The sequence below is a fragment of the Loxodonta africana genome, chromosome 20 (assembly GCF_030014295.1).
Source record: "Loxodonta africana isolate mLoxAfr1 chromosome 20, mLoxAfr1.hap2, whole genome shotgun sequence".
Classification (NCBI taxonomy): Eukaryota; Metazoa; Chordata; class Mammalia; order Proboscidea; family Elephantidae; genus Loxodonta; species Loxodonta africana.
In genome coordinates, this window is record NC_087361.1 from 67209446 (window position 1) to 67226181 (window position 16736).

The 16736-nt window shown below is 43.6% G+C and overlaps 1 protein-coding gene across 4 annotated transcripts in view; it reads left to right on the plus strand.

Moving 5' to 3' along the window:
• The first annotated feature begins 2930 nt into the window (after positions 1-2930).
• Positions 2931-16736, plus strand: part of FCMR (Fc mu receptor) — a 30189-nt gene continuing 16383 nt past the window's right edge. For 2 of the 4 annotated variants that reach the window (XM_023548364.2, XM_023548365.2), the window contains exons 1-4: positions 2939-3088; positions 9343-9675; positions 10372-10512; positions 12120-12342. In XM_023548364.2, coding sequence (XP_023404132.1) covers positions 3052-3088; positions 9343-9675; positions 10372-10512; positions 12120-12342 — 734 coding nt within the window. In that variant the 5' untranslated portion in view covers positions 2939-3051. Of the gene's footprint in view, positions 3089-9342; positions 9676-10371; positions 10513-12119; positions 12343-16736 lie in introns of all 4 variants that reach the window. The other 2 variants (XM_064273277.1, XM_023548366.2) reach the window with 1 other exon arrangement.

Sequence of the window (16736 nt, forward strand, 5' to 3'; positions counted from 1 at the left end):
TCTCGCCGTCCTGGCTTCTAAAGAGCATTTGGGCTCTACTTCTTCCAAGATAGATTTGTTCATTCTTTTGGCAGTCCATGGTATATTCAATATTCTTCTTTAACACCATAATTCAAAGACCTCAATTCTTCTTCAGTCTTCCTTATTCATTATCCAGTTGTCACGTGAGGCATTTGAAAACACCATGGCTTGGGTCAGGTGCACCTTAGTCTTCAAGGTGACTTTTTTTTCTTTTTTTTAGTACTTTAAAGAGGTCTCCTGCAGCAGATTCGCCCAGTGCAATGTGTTGTTTGATTCTTGACTGCAGCTTCCACGGATGTTCATTATGGATCCAAGTAAAATGAAATCCTTGATAACATCAATTTTTTCTCCATTTATCCTGATGTTGCTTATTGGTCCAGTTGTGAGGATTTCTTGTTTTCTTTATGTTGAGGTGTAATCCATACTGAAGGCTGTAGCCTTTGATCTTCATCAGTAAGTGATTCAAGTCCTCTTCACTTTCAACAAGCAAGGTTGTGTCGTCTACATAACCCAGGTTTTTAATGAGTCTTCCTCCAATCCTGATGTCCTGTTCTTATTCCTATAGTCCAGCTTCTCGTAGTATTTGCTCAGCATACAGATTGAATAAGTATGGTGAACGGATACAACCCTGATGCACACCATTCCTGAATTTAAACCATCCAGTATCCCCTTGTTTTGTTTGAACGACTGCGTCTTGATCTATGTACAGGTTCCTCCCGAGCACAATTAAGTGTTCTGAAATTCTCATTCTTTGCAGTGTTATCCATAATTTGTTATGATCCACACAGTCAAATGCCTTTGCATAGTCATTAAAACACAGGTAAACACCTTCCTGGTATTCTTTGCTTTCAGCCAGATCCATCTGACATCAGCAATGATATCCCTTGTTCCATATCCTCTTCTGAATCCGGCTTGAATTTTTGGCAGTTCTCTGTTTACATACTGCTGCAACTGTTTTTGAATGATCTTTGGCAAAACTTTACTTGCATGTGATATTAATGATATTGTTCAATAATTTCTGCATTTGGTTGGATTACCTTTCTTGGGAATAGTCATAAATACGGATCTCTTCCAGTCGTTTGGCCAGGTAGCTGTCTTCCAAATTTCTTGGCATAGATGAGTGAGCGCTTCCAGTGCTGCATCTCTTCATTGAAACATCTCTGTTGGTATTCCATCAGCTCCTGGAGCCTTGATTTTTGCTAATGCCTTCAGCACAGCTTGGGCCTCTTCCTTCAGTACCATCAGTGCCTGACCTGTACCTCCTGAAATGGTTGACCATCAACCAGTTCTTTTTGGTGTAGTGACCCTGTGTGTTCCTCCCATCTTCTTTTGATGTTTCCTTTGTCATTTAATATTTTGCCCATTGAATCTTCCAATATTGCAACTCGAGGCTTGAATTTTTTCTTCAGTTCTTTCAGCTTGAGAAATGCCGAGCATGTTATTCCCTTTTGGTGTTCTATCTCCAGGTCTTTGCACATGTCTTTATAATACTTTACTTTGTCTTCTCCAGCTTCCCTTTGAAATCTTCTGTTCAATCCTTTTACTTCATCATTTCTTGCTTTTGCTATAGCTATTCAATGTTCAAGAGCAAGTTTCAGAGCCTCTTCTGACATCCATTTTGGTCTTTTCTGTCTTTTCAATGATCTCTTGCTTTCTTCATGTATTTTGTCCTGATGTCATTCCACAACTTATCCAGCCTTCCGTCACTAGTGTCCGATGCATCAAATCTATTCTTGAGATGGTTTCTAGATCTGGGTGGGATATACTCGAGGTCATGCTTTGGCTCTTGTGGAGTTGTTCTGATTTTCTTCAGCTTCAACTTGAGCTTGCATATGAGCAATTGATGGTCTGCTCCACAGTCAGCCCTGGCCTTGTTCTGACCGATGGTATCGAGCTTTTCCATCATCCCTTTTCACAGATGTAGTCAATTTGATTCTTGTGTATTCCATCTGGTGAGGTCTCACATGTACAGTCACCGGTTATACTGGTGAAAAAAGGTATTTACAATGAAGAAGTTGTTGGTCTTGCAAAATTCTGTCATAGATCTCCTGCATCATTTCTATCCCCAAGGGCATATTTTTCAACTACTGATCCTTCTTCCCTGTTTCCAACTTCCACATTCCAATCACCAGTAATTATCAATGCATCCTGATTGCGTGTTTGAACAATTTCAGACTGCATAAGTTGGTAAAAATCTTCAATTTCTTTGGCCTTGGTGATTAGCATGTGAATTTGAATAATAGTCGTATTAACTGCTCTTCCCACATAGTCTGTGCTCAAAATATTTATCAAATGAGTTAATTGGTGACTGGTAAGAACAGCGAGAGGTCCCTGAGTGGCTCAAATAGTTTATGCTCAGCTACTAACCTAAAGGTTGGTGGTTCAAACCCCAGTGGTGCCACAAAAGAAAAGCCTGGCAAACAGCTTCCATAAAGATTATAGCTGAGAAAACTCTGTGGAGCAGTTCTACTTTGTAACACATGGGATTGCCATGAATCAGAATCAACTCGATAGCAACAAGTTTGTGTTTTTGTTTTTTGGTTTTAAGGACTACAACCAGCATCTTCTGACTTAAGGCCCAACTTTTTTCCATACAGTCTTCCTCAGGTGGAGGAAAATTGATGAGAGGGCTCTTTTATCCTGAAGACAGGGATAAAGCAAATGACTTGGCTCCTACAGAAAAAGACAAAGCATAGAGGGTCCCTCCAAGACAAAGTGCTGAAGACAAGGAAATTCATGGTAGTTGCTAAGAATCTTAAAAAGCTGCCTAGGGGCCCTTTGAACCTGGTGACCCATCCTCACTCAACGCGTGTTTTCTCAATCGCTGACTTCCGCTGTGGTTTGCTAGTATTTTCTTTTTAGCTAAGGACTAGCTAGCAAACAACACAGGTTTCATTTCCTCATTTTCAAGCCTCACTCTTCCTGGGGGCCAAAAAACTCTTTCAGATGGTGAAAGGCTTCAGGGTGAGCAGTGGATCTCCTTCCCCCTCTCCAGGGGCTCTCGAATGGGATCTTGCTTAGGAAGGAACCATGAACCTCTGGCTTTGGTCGCTTTACTTCCTGCCAGGTGAGTGCTATGGGGAAGCACCATTCCTCAGACTTCTTGTGAGATTCTACTTTGCCACAGGTATGGAAGTTGCCAGGTGTCTCCCCCTCAGATGTTTCTGGACAGATTCTGTTGCAAACCAGTACCTAAGGCAGGGCAAGGGTGGAGGTCCTCCCCCTCTCTGCAGTGCTGCTTGCTCCATTCCAGGCACTTCTCCTGTTCAGGTCAGGTGTTAAGCCATAAGGGTTGAAGGCATCACCTCTCCAAGACATATTAGTCTATTAATATGAGATCTTATCACAGCTGTTTCCAAAGTTCATTCTTCTTACCTCTACATTCTTTCACTGGATCTCTTTCCACTCCTGAATTTTCAGCTCTAAATGAAGACTGCCTGATACATTTTGTAGCCGTACTCTATTTCCTGAGTTCTGTATCTCAGGATATGGAACTGACTCCTAGGCACCCCCACTTAAATTTCCCACCAAAATCCAAAATGCAACATGCCCAACACTTCACCTCAAGCTTCTCCTTGGTCACCATCCAAACCAGCTACTCCATCTGTCTTAATTGTCTCTGACAACAGCCTCAAAATGCCAGAATGGCTTTTTTAACATCGCTCTTCATTTACTCCCGCCCAGACCTTGATCCAAGGCCAATTAGCCAATTCATGTAGCTTCTGTTGTTGTTAGTTACCGTTGAATCAGCTTCAACTCATGGCGACCTTGTGGATGATAGAATAAAATGCTGCCTGGGCCTGCGCCATCTTCCTGGTTACTGGTATGGTTGAGTCCATTGTTGTGGCTATTGTGTCAGTCCAACTCATTGAGAAATCCATCTCATATCTGCTAATTCGCCCCGTTAGTGAACATGACGCCCTTTACTAGAGATTAGTCTTTCTTGATGACATGTCCAAAGTAAGTTAGTAGCAGTCCCATCATCCTCACGTCTAAGAATTATTCTGACTGTATTTCTTCTAAGACTGATCTGTTCATTACCTTTGTAGTCCACAGTATGTTCGATATGCTTTGCCAGCACCACAGTTCAAACACATCAATTCTTTTTCTGTCTTCTTTTTTCACTATCGAACTTTTGCACACGTATGAGATGACTGAAAAGACCGCGGCTTGGGTCAGGTGCATCTGGAGTCCCTGGGTGGTGCAAACAATTAACGCACTTGGCTGCCAACTTGAATGGGTGTTTGAGTCCACCCAGAGGTGCCTTGGAAGAAAATTCTGACAATCTACTTCTGAAAAATCAGCCATTGAAAATGCTATGGAGCATAGTTCTACTCTGATACACATAGGGTTGCTGTGGGTGAGAATCAACCCCATGGAAACTGGTAATGATGGGTATAATTTCTAGATCCACAATTATCAGGATGAGAAGCAATGACACCCTCTGCTGGAACGGAAGCAGAGGGAATGGAAAGGAAAAAACACACAACCATGTCTTCCTTCAAACCCACCTGCATGATTAGTCTTGAAGATTAATCTTTTCAAAGTTTGACTCTAATCAAAGGATTACCCTTCCCAAAAACCTTCCATGGCCCCCACTGCCTAGTGAATTACATTCAAGCTCCTCCTTTGCATCCCCTTTTTATACTCAGAGTTTGCCACACTCCTCCGCGCTTCCTAACCTCCAGTCATCCAGGACTCCTGCTTGAACACATTCTGAGCCACCATGCTCTGCTCATGATAGTTTTTCTTCCAGGAACATCTTTCCATCTCACCTCCACGTTTGCTGGGTCCTTCAAACACCACGTTAAACTCCCTATTCTTGTAGACTTTCCTGAGCCCTGTCTTCTGAACCCCAACAGCTGATGATACTCTGCCCTACAGTGTGGGTAGAAGTGTATTCACCTTATCTTTTCTATTAAATGGTAGTAAGCTCCTTGGGGGTTGAAATGGTTTCTTATTCATATTGGCTTTCTTTGCGGTGTCTTGAATATGGAAGAAACTCAGTAAGTATTTGTTGAGTCAAAGACTGGAAAGTCCAAAGGAATGGAGCTTTAATGAAATCTCAGACACCATGAAAGGTAGTGAGAGATTACAGGCACAGTGGAGACTTAACTAAGCTTGGGCTGAGAGGGAAGAGCAGTTGGGTTGCAGTGGAAGATTTATGAGAGTGAAGGAAGATGGTGCAGGACTGGGCAACATTTCACTCTCTTATCCACAAGGTCACTCCGAGTCGGAACCAAGTCGACAGCGCCTAACAACAGTTCGTCCTGAGCAGTACCACCATTCTAGCTGGGCCAGAGAGGTCTCTGCTCGGGGCCCCTGCACTTTAGAGTGCCCACTCTGATTTGTTTCCAGCCATGCCCAACCCCACAGGGCCCACACTCCTTCTTCTAGACCTGGACTTTCCTGTCCAAGTGACTACAGCCTACTTCTAGTGACTATGTGAGCCTCTATCCTGAGTTTTCCTCTTGAGGGTGACCCCTAATCCTATAAAGGGGTGACCACAAATGGCTGTTTGGGGAAGAGATGAGGTATACATGGAGATTGTACATGCAAGCTGGGGTGTCTATCACGTATAGCAGGACCCTTGCAGTGTGGGCAGGGGTCAGAGGTAGAAAGAAAAAGAAGCTAGACCAGAAGCTGGGAGAAGAAAGCCTGGGGCCAGTTTTCCCTGCATAGCCATGTCCTGGAGTAGTCATGCAAGGGGTGTGTGATTTGTCAAGAGAAGGGGATAGAACATATTTATTTCAACAGTATCTTAGTTATCTAGTGCTGCTCTAACAGAAATGCCAGAAGTGGATAGCTTTAACGAACAGAAGTTTATTCTTTCACAGTCTAGGAGGCTAGAAGTCCGAATTCAGGGCCTCAGCCCCAGGGGATCTCTTTCTCTCTCTTTTGGCCCTGGAGGAAAATCCTTGTCATCAATCTTACCCTGCTCTAGGGGCTTCTCAGTGCAGGAACCCTGGGACTGAAGGTTGTGCTCTGCTTCTGGCACTGTTTTTTTCGTGCTTTTTTGGTCCCCCGTCTCTCTGCTCGACTCTCTCTCTTATACCTCAAAAGAGATTGACTCAAGCAAGACACGACCTAATCTTGTAGATTGAGCCCTGCCTCATTAACATAACTGTCTCTAATCCTGCCTCATTAACATCATAGAGGTAGGATTTATAACAGATGACAAAATGGTGGCCAATCACACAATACCAGGAATCATGGCCTAGACAAGTTGACACACATTTTTGAGGGACACAATTCAATTCATAACAATTTTAGGTTTATCTGTAATTTTGAAATATTTACACATATGGTGTTTTGGCCTTCATTTGTACTCCTCCCCCAATTCAGCAAATACGCAGGGCAGGCCTGGTGGCCCGAGCCCAGTGCATGCAACACAGGCTGTAGCTCACGCCCCTTTTGACAAATATAAACATCTCAAGCCAGCTCTCAGCTTTCCACTTTCCAAGATTCTGCTATGACTTGAATTGGTCAGGTCCTCGTCACTATTCCCTCCTTCCATTACACAGAAGCCAACATCTATCTTCAGGGCATCCCCACCAGCCAAGACCTGATGCAGCTTTATTTTGCATTATGAAAATTATAGGGTTTTTCTTTCCATGTTCCACACATATTTTATATTAAATTATCAATTGAGAGTAACTTTTTAAACCACCTATGTCCCTCTCCTCTGCCATCACCACTGAAAATCAAGCCACCAATTTAGAGATTAATGTCACTTACTTAGGAGCCTATTTACAGTATTAATATTAAACAGGTTTGTTTCTTTAGATACCTTCTTACTCCTCCCTTTCTTCCCCAGAATCATTTGTAAATGTAGTTATAGAACCCAGAATTGTAGAAATGCAAAGACACCTGGGATACTTGTTTAAAAATGTAGATTCCTAGGCTCCACCTAGACAGGTGTAATAGGTCATCTCCATCTTGTTGAGTTCCCCAGATGACTCAGAGGCGCACTGTGCTATTTTAGAATTCTAGACCAGGAAATTAGCACTGTGTTAGTTCATTTATTTTGGAAATCTGCTTTTCTAAGCCTGGGTGTATGTTAGTAGCTATTATGAACTCCAGAGAGGTTTGGTTACTTTTTTTTGTGTGGTTCTGGTCATTTTCACATCACCAGCTAGTAGCTCCCTTGTTGGTCAGAACTCAGGGTACCCAGCAGCTCTCTTTGTGCTTCATCTCCAGAGCTTGAGCAATGAGGAACCAACCGGGCAAGTCTGGGACTTTCCAGAAGGCCTACCTTGAGCAGAAGGAGGCCACTGAAGGTGTCCACATGGGCAATGACCCCACCTTTGCTCTACCTTCTCTCCACCCATGTTATAATCTTTTTTCTAGGGGAAGCAGCATTCATGCCCCTCTCTTGGCTGGGTTATTCTCAGCCAAAAATATTCCTGTGCATCTCCCCTGGGCAGCTAGGCTTTGCCCACGGGTGTGTGTGAGCATTCTGGAGGCACACGGGGATCCCCCTACCTCTTATGACTGGGTCTTGTCCTTTGCACAAGGTCACCCTTCCATCACCATGTTCCAGTCATGAAGCTACCTCACCATGTCTTAGTGTCAAACAGATTTAGAGCTGCGGTTGGCTACTTGTGTGAGGGTTTCTCCATCAGCTCCATGTTTCTGGCTGCCTCTCTGCCTCTCCCTCTGAACATGCTCCTGCTAACACTCCCTTCCCAGCCCCGTCCTACCCTCCTTGAGCCCCCATCGCATGCTCCCATGTTTGCTTCTACCTCATTCTTCCCTCTCCTGGAATGGCTTCCTCAGACCTACTACTTGTCCAGAAGTCTCAAACCCTGCCTCTCTCCTGGAGCTTTCCTTGGCTCTTCTTATTTCACTAAACTCTTAGCATGTGGTCTGTGGGAGAATTTCAGGAACTGTGTGAGCCTCTCTGCTCTGTGAACATACCATGTGTTCTCACTGTCTGGAAGACTTTCTCCTCCTCCACCCCAGCCCCCAGGCACACCTCAACACACATGCCCTTTACTCTATGAACCCTCTTCCTAGAAGTATGTTCACACACATTGGGACCCACTTACTATAGCTGACAACCTTACACAAACTTACCTCTTCTTTAGCTGGCTGAGCTGCATTAGGCCTGTCTTCCCTCAGCCACAACAGATGCTTGTTTATGTCAAGGACTCATGAACCACATCTCTTTTCCCTCCCTGACACACACACAGTGTGTATACACTTGCACACACACCTGCTTTCCTACCTGTGTCCCCTACCTCAGGCAAGAAATCACCATTCTCTCAGTTGTGCTCCATGCCCGATCCTTCAAGTTACAACTGAGACATCATTTTTTCCAGAAGCCTTCCTCAAACTGTGCAAGTCTGGGTTAGATGCCCCTTCCTGGCGCTTCCGTGGAGCCCAGTGCTATCTCTGTCGGAGAATTTATGACAGTGTTAAGGATTTGTCTGGATTACCCACTGAATGATGACTGCATCACCCACTAGATGATACTGGCTATCCAACTATCACATGAAAGGCATTCGATAAATACCTGTAAAACGATTTAATAAATAGAACTGTGGATGAATGGTTGGCTGGATGGATCTGAGCAAAACAAAACTCTATTGCCCTTGAGTCAATTCCGACTCACAGTGACCCCACACCTTTTGGAGTAGACCTGAGCTCCGTAGGGTTTTCAGTAGCCGTAATCTTACAGAAGCAGATTGCCAGGTCTTTCTTCCAAGGTGCCACTGGATGGATTCGAAGAGCTGATCTTTCGGTTAGTAGCTGAGGGCAAACTGTTTGCACCACCCAAGGACCTGAACAAAACAAAACTGGAAAGAAAAGCCTTTGCAGTATAGCCATACCATGCCTCTCAACACAACACTGAAGTCACTTGCGGATTACGTGCTGTTTGAGATCACCCATGGCAGAGTACCTCTCTTGGACGGGTGTTGTGGTTTTGACTATATTCTCAAGGATTTGGTGTCTAGGTCCTTACGGATTTGGGTTTGGATTTGGTGATGAGGCTGGGGCTGGGGAGAGGTGTGGCTGATATAGGCTGGGACTGGGCATAGGGCTATAGATGGACATAGAGCTGAACTGAGGTTATGCGTAGGGTTGGAGTCAGAAAAGGCTGAGGATGAAGCTAAAGCTAGAGGTCAGCATTGGGCTGAGGCTAAGAGCTGGCTGAGCCTAGGATGATAATGGTGCTGGGACTGGGACAGGAGATGAGAGTGAGTCTTGCTGGGACCAGGGCTAGGGTTGGATTTAGGGCTGGAGTTGGGGATGTGGCTAGGATTGGGACATAGTTTGGGATGGGGCTTCCTCTGCATTAACTCCCTCTTCCTGCAGTATCTGGGGCTCTGAAGACCCTCCCAGCAGTCAATCTAGAGGGAGAACTAGGAGGATCCATTATCTTCAAGTGTCCACTGCCTGAAAAGTACACGAGGGTCTACCTGTGCCGGGAGATGGCAGCATCTGGAGCGTGTGCCACCGTGGTGTCCAACGGGAACTATGTCAAGAATGGATACGCTGGTCGAGTCACCCTGAATCTGCTCACAGACAGCCATCTGTTCCTGGTGGAGATGACAGAGATTACCGAGAATGACAGCGGAGTCTATGCCTGTGGGGTGGGCACAAACACAGACCGGGGCAAGACCCTGCAAATCACCCTGAGTGTCAGCAGTAGGTACCCAGAAAATGTTTCCACTTGGGGAGGTTGCAACAACCACCCAACTCTAACAGTTCCCTGACTCTTATGCTATTGCCTTGTTAGCCAGTGCAAGAATTGGGATCCACATGGTTGAAACTTCATAGTGTCAGTTAACTTCATCATCCATAGAATTTTCTGTCTAAAATACATGTAAGAAACGGAATAGTTCTCTCTTTGTATTGTCCACCCTATCCAGGACATGGGGGAGGTGGGATGTGAGACTGAGCAGAGGCTCTGAAACTGAAGAAAATTGGAAACAAAATGGCATAATTATTCTACACAACGGTCCCATGAGAAATATAGCAGATGAACATAAAGAAAGACACTTTTCAAGGCCAAAGTTGTATTTTGTGATCTGATCCATTCCTTATTTCTCCTGAATCCCTCCTTTCTTCTTCGCTCCACTAATGTGCAGCACTAACTCATAGCCTAGAGTCCCAGTGGCCTCTGTTGGTTCTGCAGGGAATGTTGGCTGGAGTAGGAGGAGAGGCTATTTCCTTTAATGAAACCCCAGCCCAGTTCCTGTTCTGCTCCTTCACGGGGGCTGCCTTCGTTCCCTCACTGCTGTCCACCCTGGCTGAGTCAGCTTCAACTCACACCAGTAGTCTCTCCTCCAGACCCCAGTCACCCCCTCGAGCTCACCAATGTCTTTCTGTTGCCTCCAACAGAGTATCAGCCATTCTGGGAGAAAGAGCTGACACTTGAGACCCCCGGATGGTTTCACAGACTTCTGTACCTGACGACAGCCTCTGTACCCCCTTGGTTCCAGATGCTTGAAGATGCGATTCCCTCTGAATTCATATCCAAAGGTCAGTTCACCAGTGCTAGGATGGGAAAGGGGGGGAGATGCTGAGGGCATTTTGAAGAGCAGTGTGACGGGGAAGAGTGGGCCAGTAAGTGGCTGGCAGAGCAGAGCTGAGTCTCAGATGTGTATTTCCTGCCTCAGGAGAGGATACCTCCTTGACACCTGCTTTCCAAATCCTCCTTTAAAAACCCCTTTAGTTGTCAAATTTTTATTTTAAAAAAGGTTTTTTTTTTTTTTTGACAGCTTGTGTTTTCAGTATTGAATGCACGCTTACCATTGAAAAAAAAATAAAAATTTTGGTAGGTAATATGGATTTTGAGAAACACGATCTGGTACAATAAAATCCACTGATAAGCCGGTGGCACTTTAGCACCACTGATCTGTGGTGTGACAATACACCAGTGAAAGTTATCCCACTGCCCACTGCCGTCAATAGTGATAATTTATCGTAGGTGCCTTTCCATTAGGTTACATGGGGAACCTCTGGTTTTTCAAATATGACAGAGAAAAAAACAAAACAAAGCCATCAGGGCTCCCTAACTATCACATAGGGAAGCCATAGTTACGCTTGCAAGCCTTATCTCACAGAAATAAAGGGAAAAAAAGAGGCAAAAGTTTACAAAACCAACACATCCAGGAAACATCACCTACACAACAATGAGGATCCAGTTCCAGTCTGCTGAGCTTCACGCGTTTCAAAAGGGACCCACCTTGATGCTAAATGTATTAGAACTGGAACAACATACTACCTACGAGGTCCAGAGGTGTACAAATTGGCTGGTATACCATTATACCAACGGTAACAAAAGGGTTAAGCCTACCTTACAGCCCGGACGCCAAGCCCTACTTGCAGAACTCAAACATTACCACCAGGTGGCACCAGAAGTAAGGGAATTTGTGCTCCATTCACAAAATCTAGCTCTTTGATGAATGACTGCCAAAAACCCAGGCTGGGCATAATTCCCAGCTGGCAGATCTTATGCTTCCTGCTTCCCACAACAGGACTGTCTGTCTTCTACCTGCCGGCATTCAGTGATTTTAACAATTCTATTTTGCAATAAAAAGATTAATGAGGATCATACATACCTTCACATTTCTAAAGGATTTTCCATTTTCAAACACATGTTAGCATGCAGTATTTCCATCATATTCTCACATCTACCCTGTAAGACAGATACATTAGTTGAGTATTACTACACTTAGGTACCCTCCTGGGTGCCAAGAGGGATGGTGTAACTGAGCATATCACGTACCCAAAGTCATAGCTGATAGGTGTGGAATAGGGAGAACGGACAAGCCCACAAATATGGCACAAGGCCGAGAGGGAAGAGAGCCACAAACATGATGTCCCCATGCTCAGAGGAGGGAGAGCTGTCCTGCCTGGGAAGTCAGGGAAGACTTCCTAGGGGAAATGGTATTTGAAGCAAATGTAGCTAGGAATTTCCCAGGTCTAGATTGCATGCCTAGAAGGCATTGTAGGTCCCGAGGACTGCAAGAACAAGGGTGGTCTGGGTAAAAGGGAAGAAGAGTATGTTGAAGAAAGAGACGGTGAACCAATCCTGCTGGAGACTTCGCAGATGCAAGGTCACTTTTTCCTGCTACCTCCTACAGTAACCACACCAGCTCAGAGGCCCCAGACCCCTCCAGCCCACCGCTCGTCCTCTGACACTCCAGTCATCCACGGCCCTCCAATTTCCACAGCATCGTTAGTGGCAGCTGGCAAGCCCCCAACACTCCTGCCATCCATCACAGCCTCAAAGACTTCAGCTCAGGAGGAGCAGGTCGGGCCCCAGCCAGCCAGCTACAACCGCCAAACCAGGCTGCACAGACAGAGGTAAGGGGCCTCTATGTCCAGGATGAGTTAATCCCCAGGCAGAGTAGGCTAGAGTTAGGAGGTTCACTGAAATCCTCCTGCAAAGTCCACCATTAGAGATCCTTCCTGGTTTTGTCTCTAGAAGGCCACTCTGAAATACACTACCTGTGAGTATGGTGTATTAACGCATTAGTTCCATTCACGAGCATCCACTTGCCAGTGCCCCATGTCAACAAAGGAGGCTCTGTAGAGGTGGGAGCCAAGGTTTTCAGTCACTCAACAGTCATTCACATATGATTTGATGAGGAGGGACTAAAGGAGAATAACATCTTTAGAAACCCACTTAATCTTGCACGTTTTACAGCACAAAGCAACCCTTTCCACATGGGCAGCTTCCACACTGACTACAGTATTGTAGTGGTTACAAGCATGGCTCTGCACCTGACTTCACCATCTGGCCCCCACCGAGAGGCTCTGTAATGGTAGGCAGGTCACTTAACCTCACTGTGCTTCAGTTCCTTCGTTTGTCACCTCATAGAACTGACGAGGATTAATGAGTTAGAACAGTGCCTGACATTTACAAGTATTAAATGTTAGTTCTTACCGTTATTAGAATTCTTTTTTTTTTTTGGGAGAATTTTAGGGAAAAAAAAAATTGATGCCTAAGTCACCACAGATCAATTTAATCAGACTCTCATGAATGGAGCCCAGGAATAGTATTTTCTAAAAGTCTGCAGGCGATTCTAAATGTAGCCAGAATTGAGACCTACCCGAATATAAAACTGTGTTGTCCAATATGGTAGCCAGCAGTCACATACGGGTATTGAGCACTTGAAATGTGGCTAGCCTGAACTGAGATCTGGATTTTAAATACTTAGTATGAGAAAAAAGATTGTTCTGTATCTCAGTAATAAGTTTTATATGAATTATATGTAGAAATGATAGTATTTTAGATGTACTGGGCTAAATAAGATGTTCTATTAAAGTTACTTTCACTTTCACCTGTTTCTTGAACTAAGAAACAGGAGTCCTGGTTCTATTTGAAACCACTTTTAATGTGGCATCTAGAAAATTTAAAATTACATATATGACTCATTGTATTTCTATCAGACAGCACTTGTCTGAAGGCTCGGAGCAGTGCAGGGAGGTGGTGGAATTGACCACTAGGGGGCAGCATTATGGACCACCCATAAAAAATAGCAGGTGAAATTATTTTTGCTTAGCCAAAGAGACACACGGTGTAGACAGGGACCTTCTACATCACTGGGTCTTATACATAAGGAAACTGAGGCCAGGACAGGTAAGGGGTTTCAAATAAAACCAGGACTTCTGTTTCCCAGTTCAGTAAATCACACATACCTACCAGTAGAGAATATGAAGCAATTCAACAAATATTTTCTTTTTTTAAATATTTTATTTCTTTTCTTATTGTACTTTAGATGAAGTTTTACAGAACAAACTAGTGTCTCATTAAACAGCTAGTACTCACATGGTTCTATGACATTGGTTAACAACCCCACAACATGTGAACACTCTACCTTCTCAACCCTGAGTTCCCTATTACCAGCTTTCCTGTTCCCGCCTGCCTTCCAGCCGCTGCCCCAGGGCTGGTATGCCCCTTTAGTCTTGTTTTGTTCCACAGGGCCTGTTCAATCTTTGGCTGAAGGATGAACTTCAGAAGCGACCTCATTACTGAGCTGAAGGGGTCTCTGGGGGCCGTACTCTCAGAGTTTCTTCCATCTCTGTCAGGCCAGAAAGCCTGGTCTTTCTTTCTGAGTTAGAATTTTGTTCTACATTTTTCTTCAGCTCTGCCCAGGACCCACTATTGTGATCCCTGTCAGAGTAGTCAGTGGTGGTAGCCGGGCACCATCTCGTTGTACTGCACTCAGTCTGGTGGAGGCCATGGTAGATGTGGTCCATTAGTCCTTTAGACTAATCTTTCTCTTGTGTCTTTAGTTTTCTTCATTCTTCTTTGCTTCTGGAGGGGTGAAACCAGTGGAGTGTCCTAGATGGCTGCTCACAGACATTTAAGACCCCAGACACTACTCACCAAAGTAGAATGTAGAACATTTTCTTTATAAACTATGTTATGCCAATTGAGCCAGATGTTCCCAGAGATCATGGTCCCCACAGCCCTCAGCCCAGCAATTCGGTCCCTCAGGGAGTTTGGACGTGTCTATGGAGCTTCCATGACCTTGCCTTGTACAAGTTGTGATGACTTCTGCAGTATTGTGTACTGTCTTACCCTTCACCAAAGTTTCCACCTAACTATTGTCTTTTAAGTGTTTTTCCATTTCCACCCCTCCCCTCCCTCTTAAAAACCAAAGATTCTTTTTGTATGTAAATCTTTTCATGAGTATTTACAGCAATGGTCTCATACAATATTTGTCCTTTTGTGATTGACTTATTTCACTCAGCATAATTCCCTCCAGATTCGTCTGTGTTAATGAGATGCTACACAGATTCATCGCTGTTCTTTATCGTTAGGTAATACTCCATTGTGTGTACGTACCACAGTTTGTTTATCCATCCATCTGTTGATGGACATCTAGGTTGTTTCCATCTTTTTGCTATTGTGAACAATGTTGCAATGAACATGGGTGTGCATATCTGTATTTGAGTGATGATTCTTATTTCTCTAGGATATATTCCTAGGAATGGGATTGCTGGATCATATGATATTTCTATCCCTAGCTTTCTAAGGAAGTGCAATATCATTTTCCAAAATGGTTGTACCATTTTGTGTTCCCACCAGCAGTGCATAAGAGTTCCAATCTCCCCGCAGCCTCTGCAACATTTGTTATATCCTGTTTACTGATTCATGCCAGTAATGCCAGGGTGAGATGGTATCTCACTGTGGTTTTGATTTGCATTTCTCTAAGGGCCAGAGATCGTGAGCATTTCCTCACGTGTCTGTTGGCCACTTGAATGTCTTCTTTGGTGAAGTGTCTGTTCATTTCCTTTGCCCATTTTTTAATTGGATTATTTGTCTTTTTGTTGTAGAGGTGTTGGATTTTCTTATAGGTTTGAGAGATTAGACCTCTGTCTGATTTGTAATAGCCAAAAATTTTTTCCCAGTCTGAAGGTTCTCTTTTTACTCTTTCAGTGAAGTCTTTCGATGAGCATAAATGTTTAATTTTTAGACAATCCCAGTTATCTAGCTTATCCTCTGGAGCTCTTGTGTTGTTAGTTGTGGTTTGTTTCCTGTTAATGCCATGTATTAGGGCCTCTATCATTGAGCCTATTTTTTTCTTCTATGAACTTCATGGTTTTTGGCTTTATATGTAGGTCTTTGATCCATATTGAGTTAATTTTTGTATGTGGTGTGAGGTATGGGTACAGTTTCATTTTTTTGCAGATGGACATCCAGTTTTGCCAGCACCATTTGTTAAAAAGACTGTCTTTCCCCCACTTGACGGATTCTGGGCCCTTGTCAAAGATCAGGTGACCATAGGTGGATGGATTTATATCTGGGTTCTCAATTCTGTTCCATTTGTCAATGTATCTGTCCTTGTACTAGTACCAGGCTGTTCTGATGACCATAGCTGTATAGTAGGTTCTGAAGTCAGGTAGTGCAAGTCCTCCTACTTAATTCTTCTTCTTCAGTAGTTCTTTACTTTTCTGGGGCTTTTTTCCTTTCCAAATAAAGTTAGTGATATGTTTTTCCATCTCTTTAAAGAATACTGTTGGTATTTGGATTGGGACTGCATTGTATTTGTAAATCACTTTGGGTAAAATTGTCATTTTCACCATGTTGAGTCTATCTATCCATGAGCATGGTATGTTTTTCCATTTATGTAGATCTCTTTTGGTTTCTTGCAGTAGTGTTTTGTAGTTTTCTTTGTGTAGGTCTTTTACAACCCTGGTTAGATTTATTCCCAAGGTTTTTTTTTTTTGTTTTTTATTTTTAGGAGCTATTTTTTATTATAAACAGTATTGTTTTCCTGATTTCCTTTCCATCATTCTCTTTATTGGTGTATAGGAATCCAACTGATTTTTGTATGTTTATCTTATATCCTGCTAGTCTGCTGAATCTTTCTATCAATTCAGTAGTTTTCTCGTGGAGTCTTTTGGGTTTTCTGTGTATAGTATCATATCATCCCCAAATAGAGACAGTTTAACTTCTTGATTACCAATTTGGATGCCCTTTATTTCTGCCTCTTGTCTTATTGCTCTAGCTAGGACTTACAACACAATGTTAAATAGGAGTGGTGATAAAGGGCATCCTTGTCTTGTTCCTGTTCTCAAGGGAAATGTTTCAGCCTTCTCCATAAAGAATGATGTTGGCCATTGGTTTTGCATATATGCCCTTTATTATTCTGAGAAATTTTCCTTCTATACCTATTTTATTGAGAGTTCTTTATCAGGAATGGGTGTCAGACTTTGTCAAATGCCTTTTCTGTACCAAATGAGAT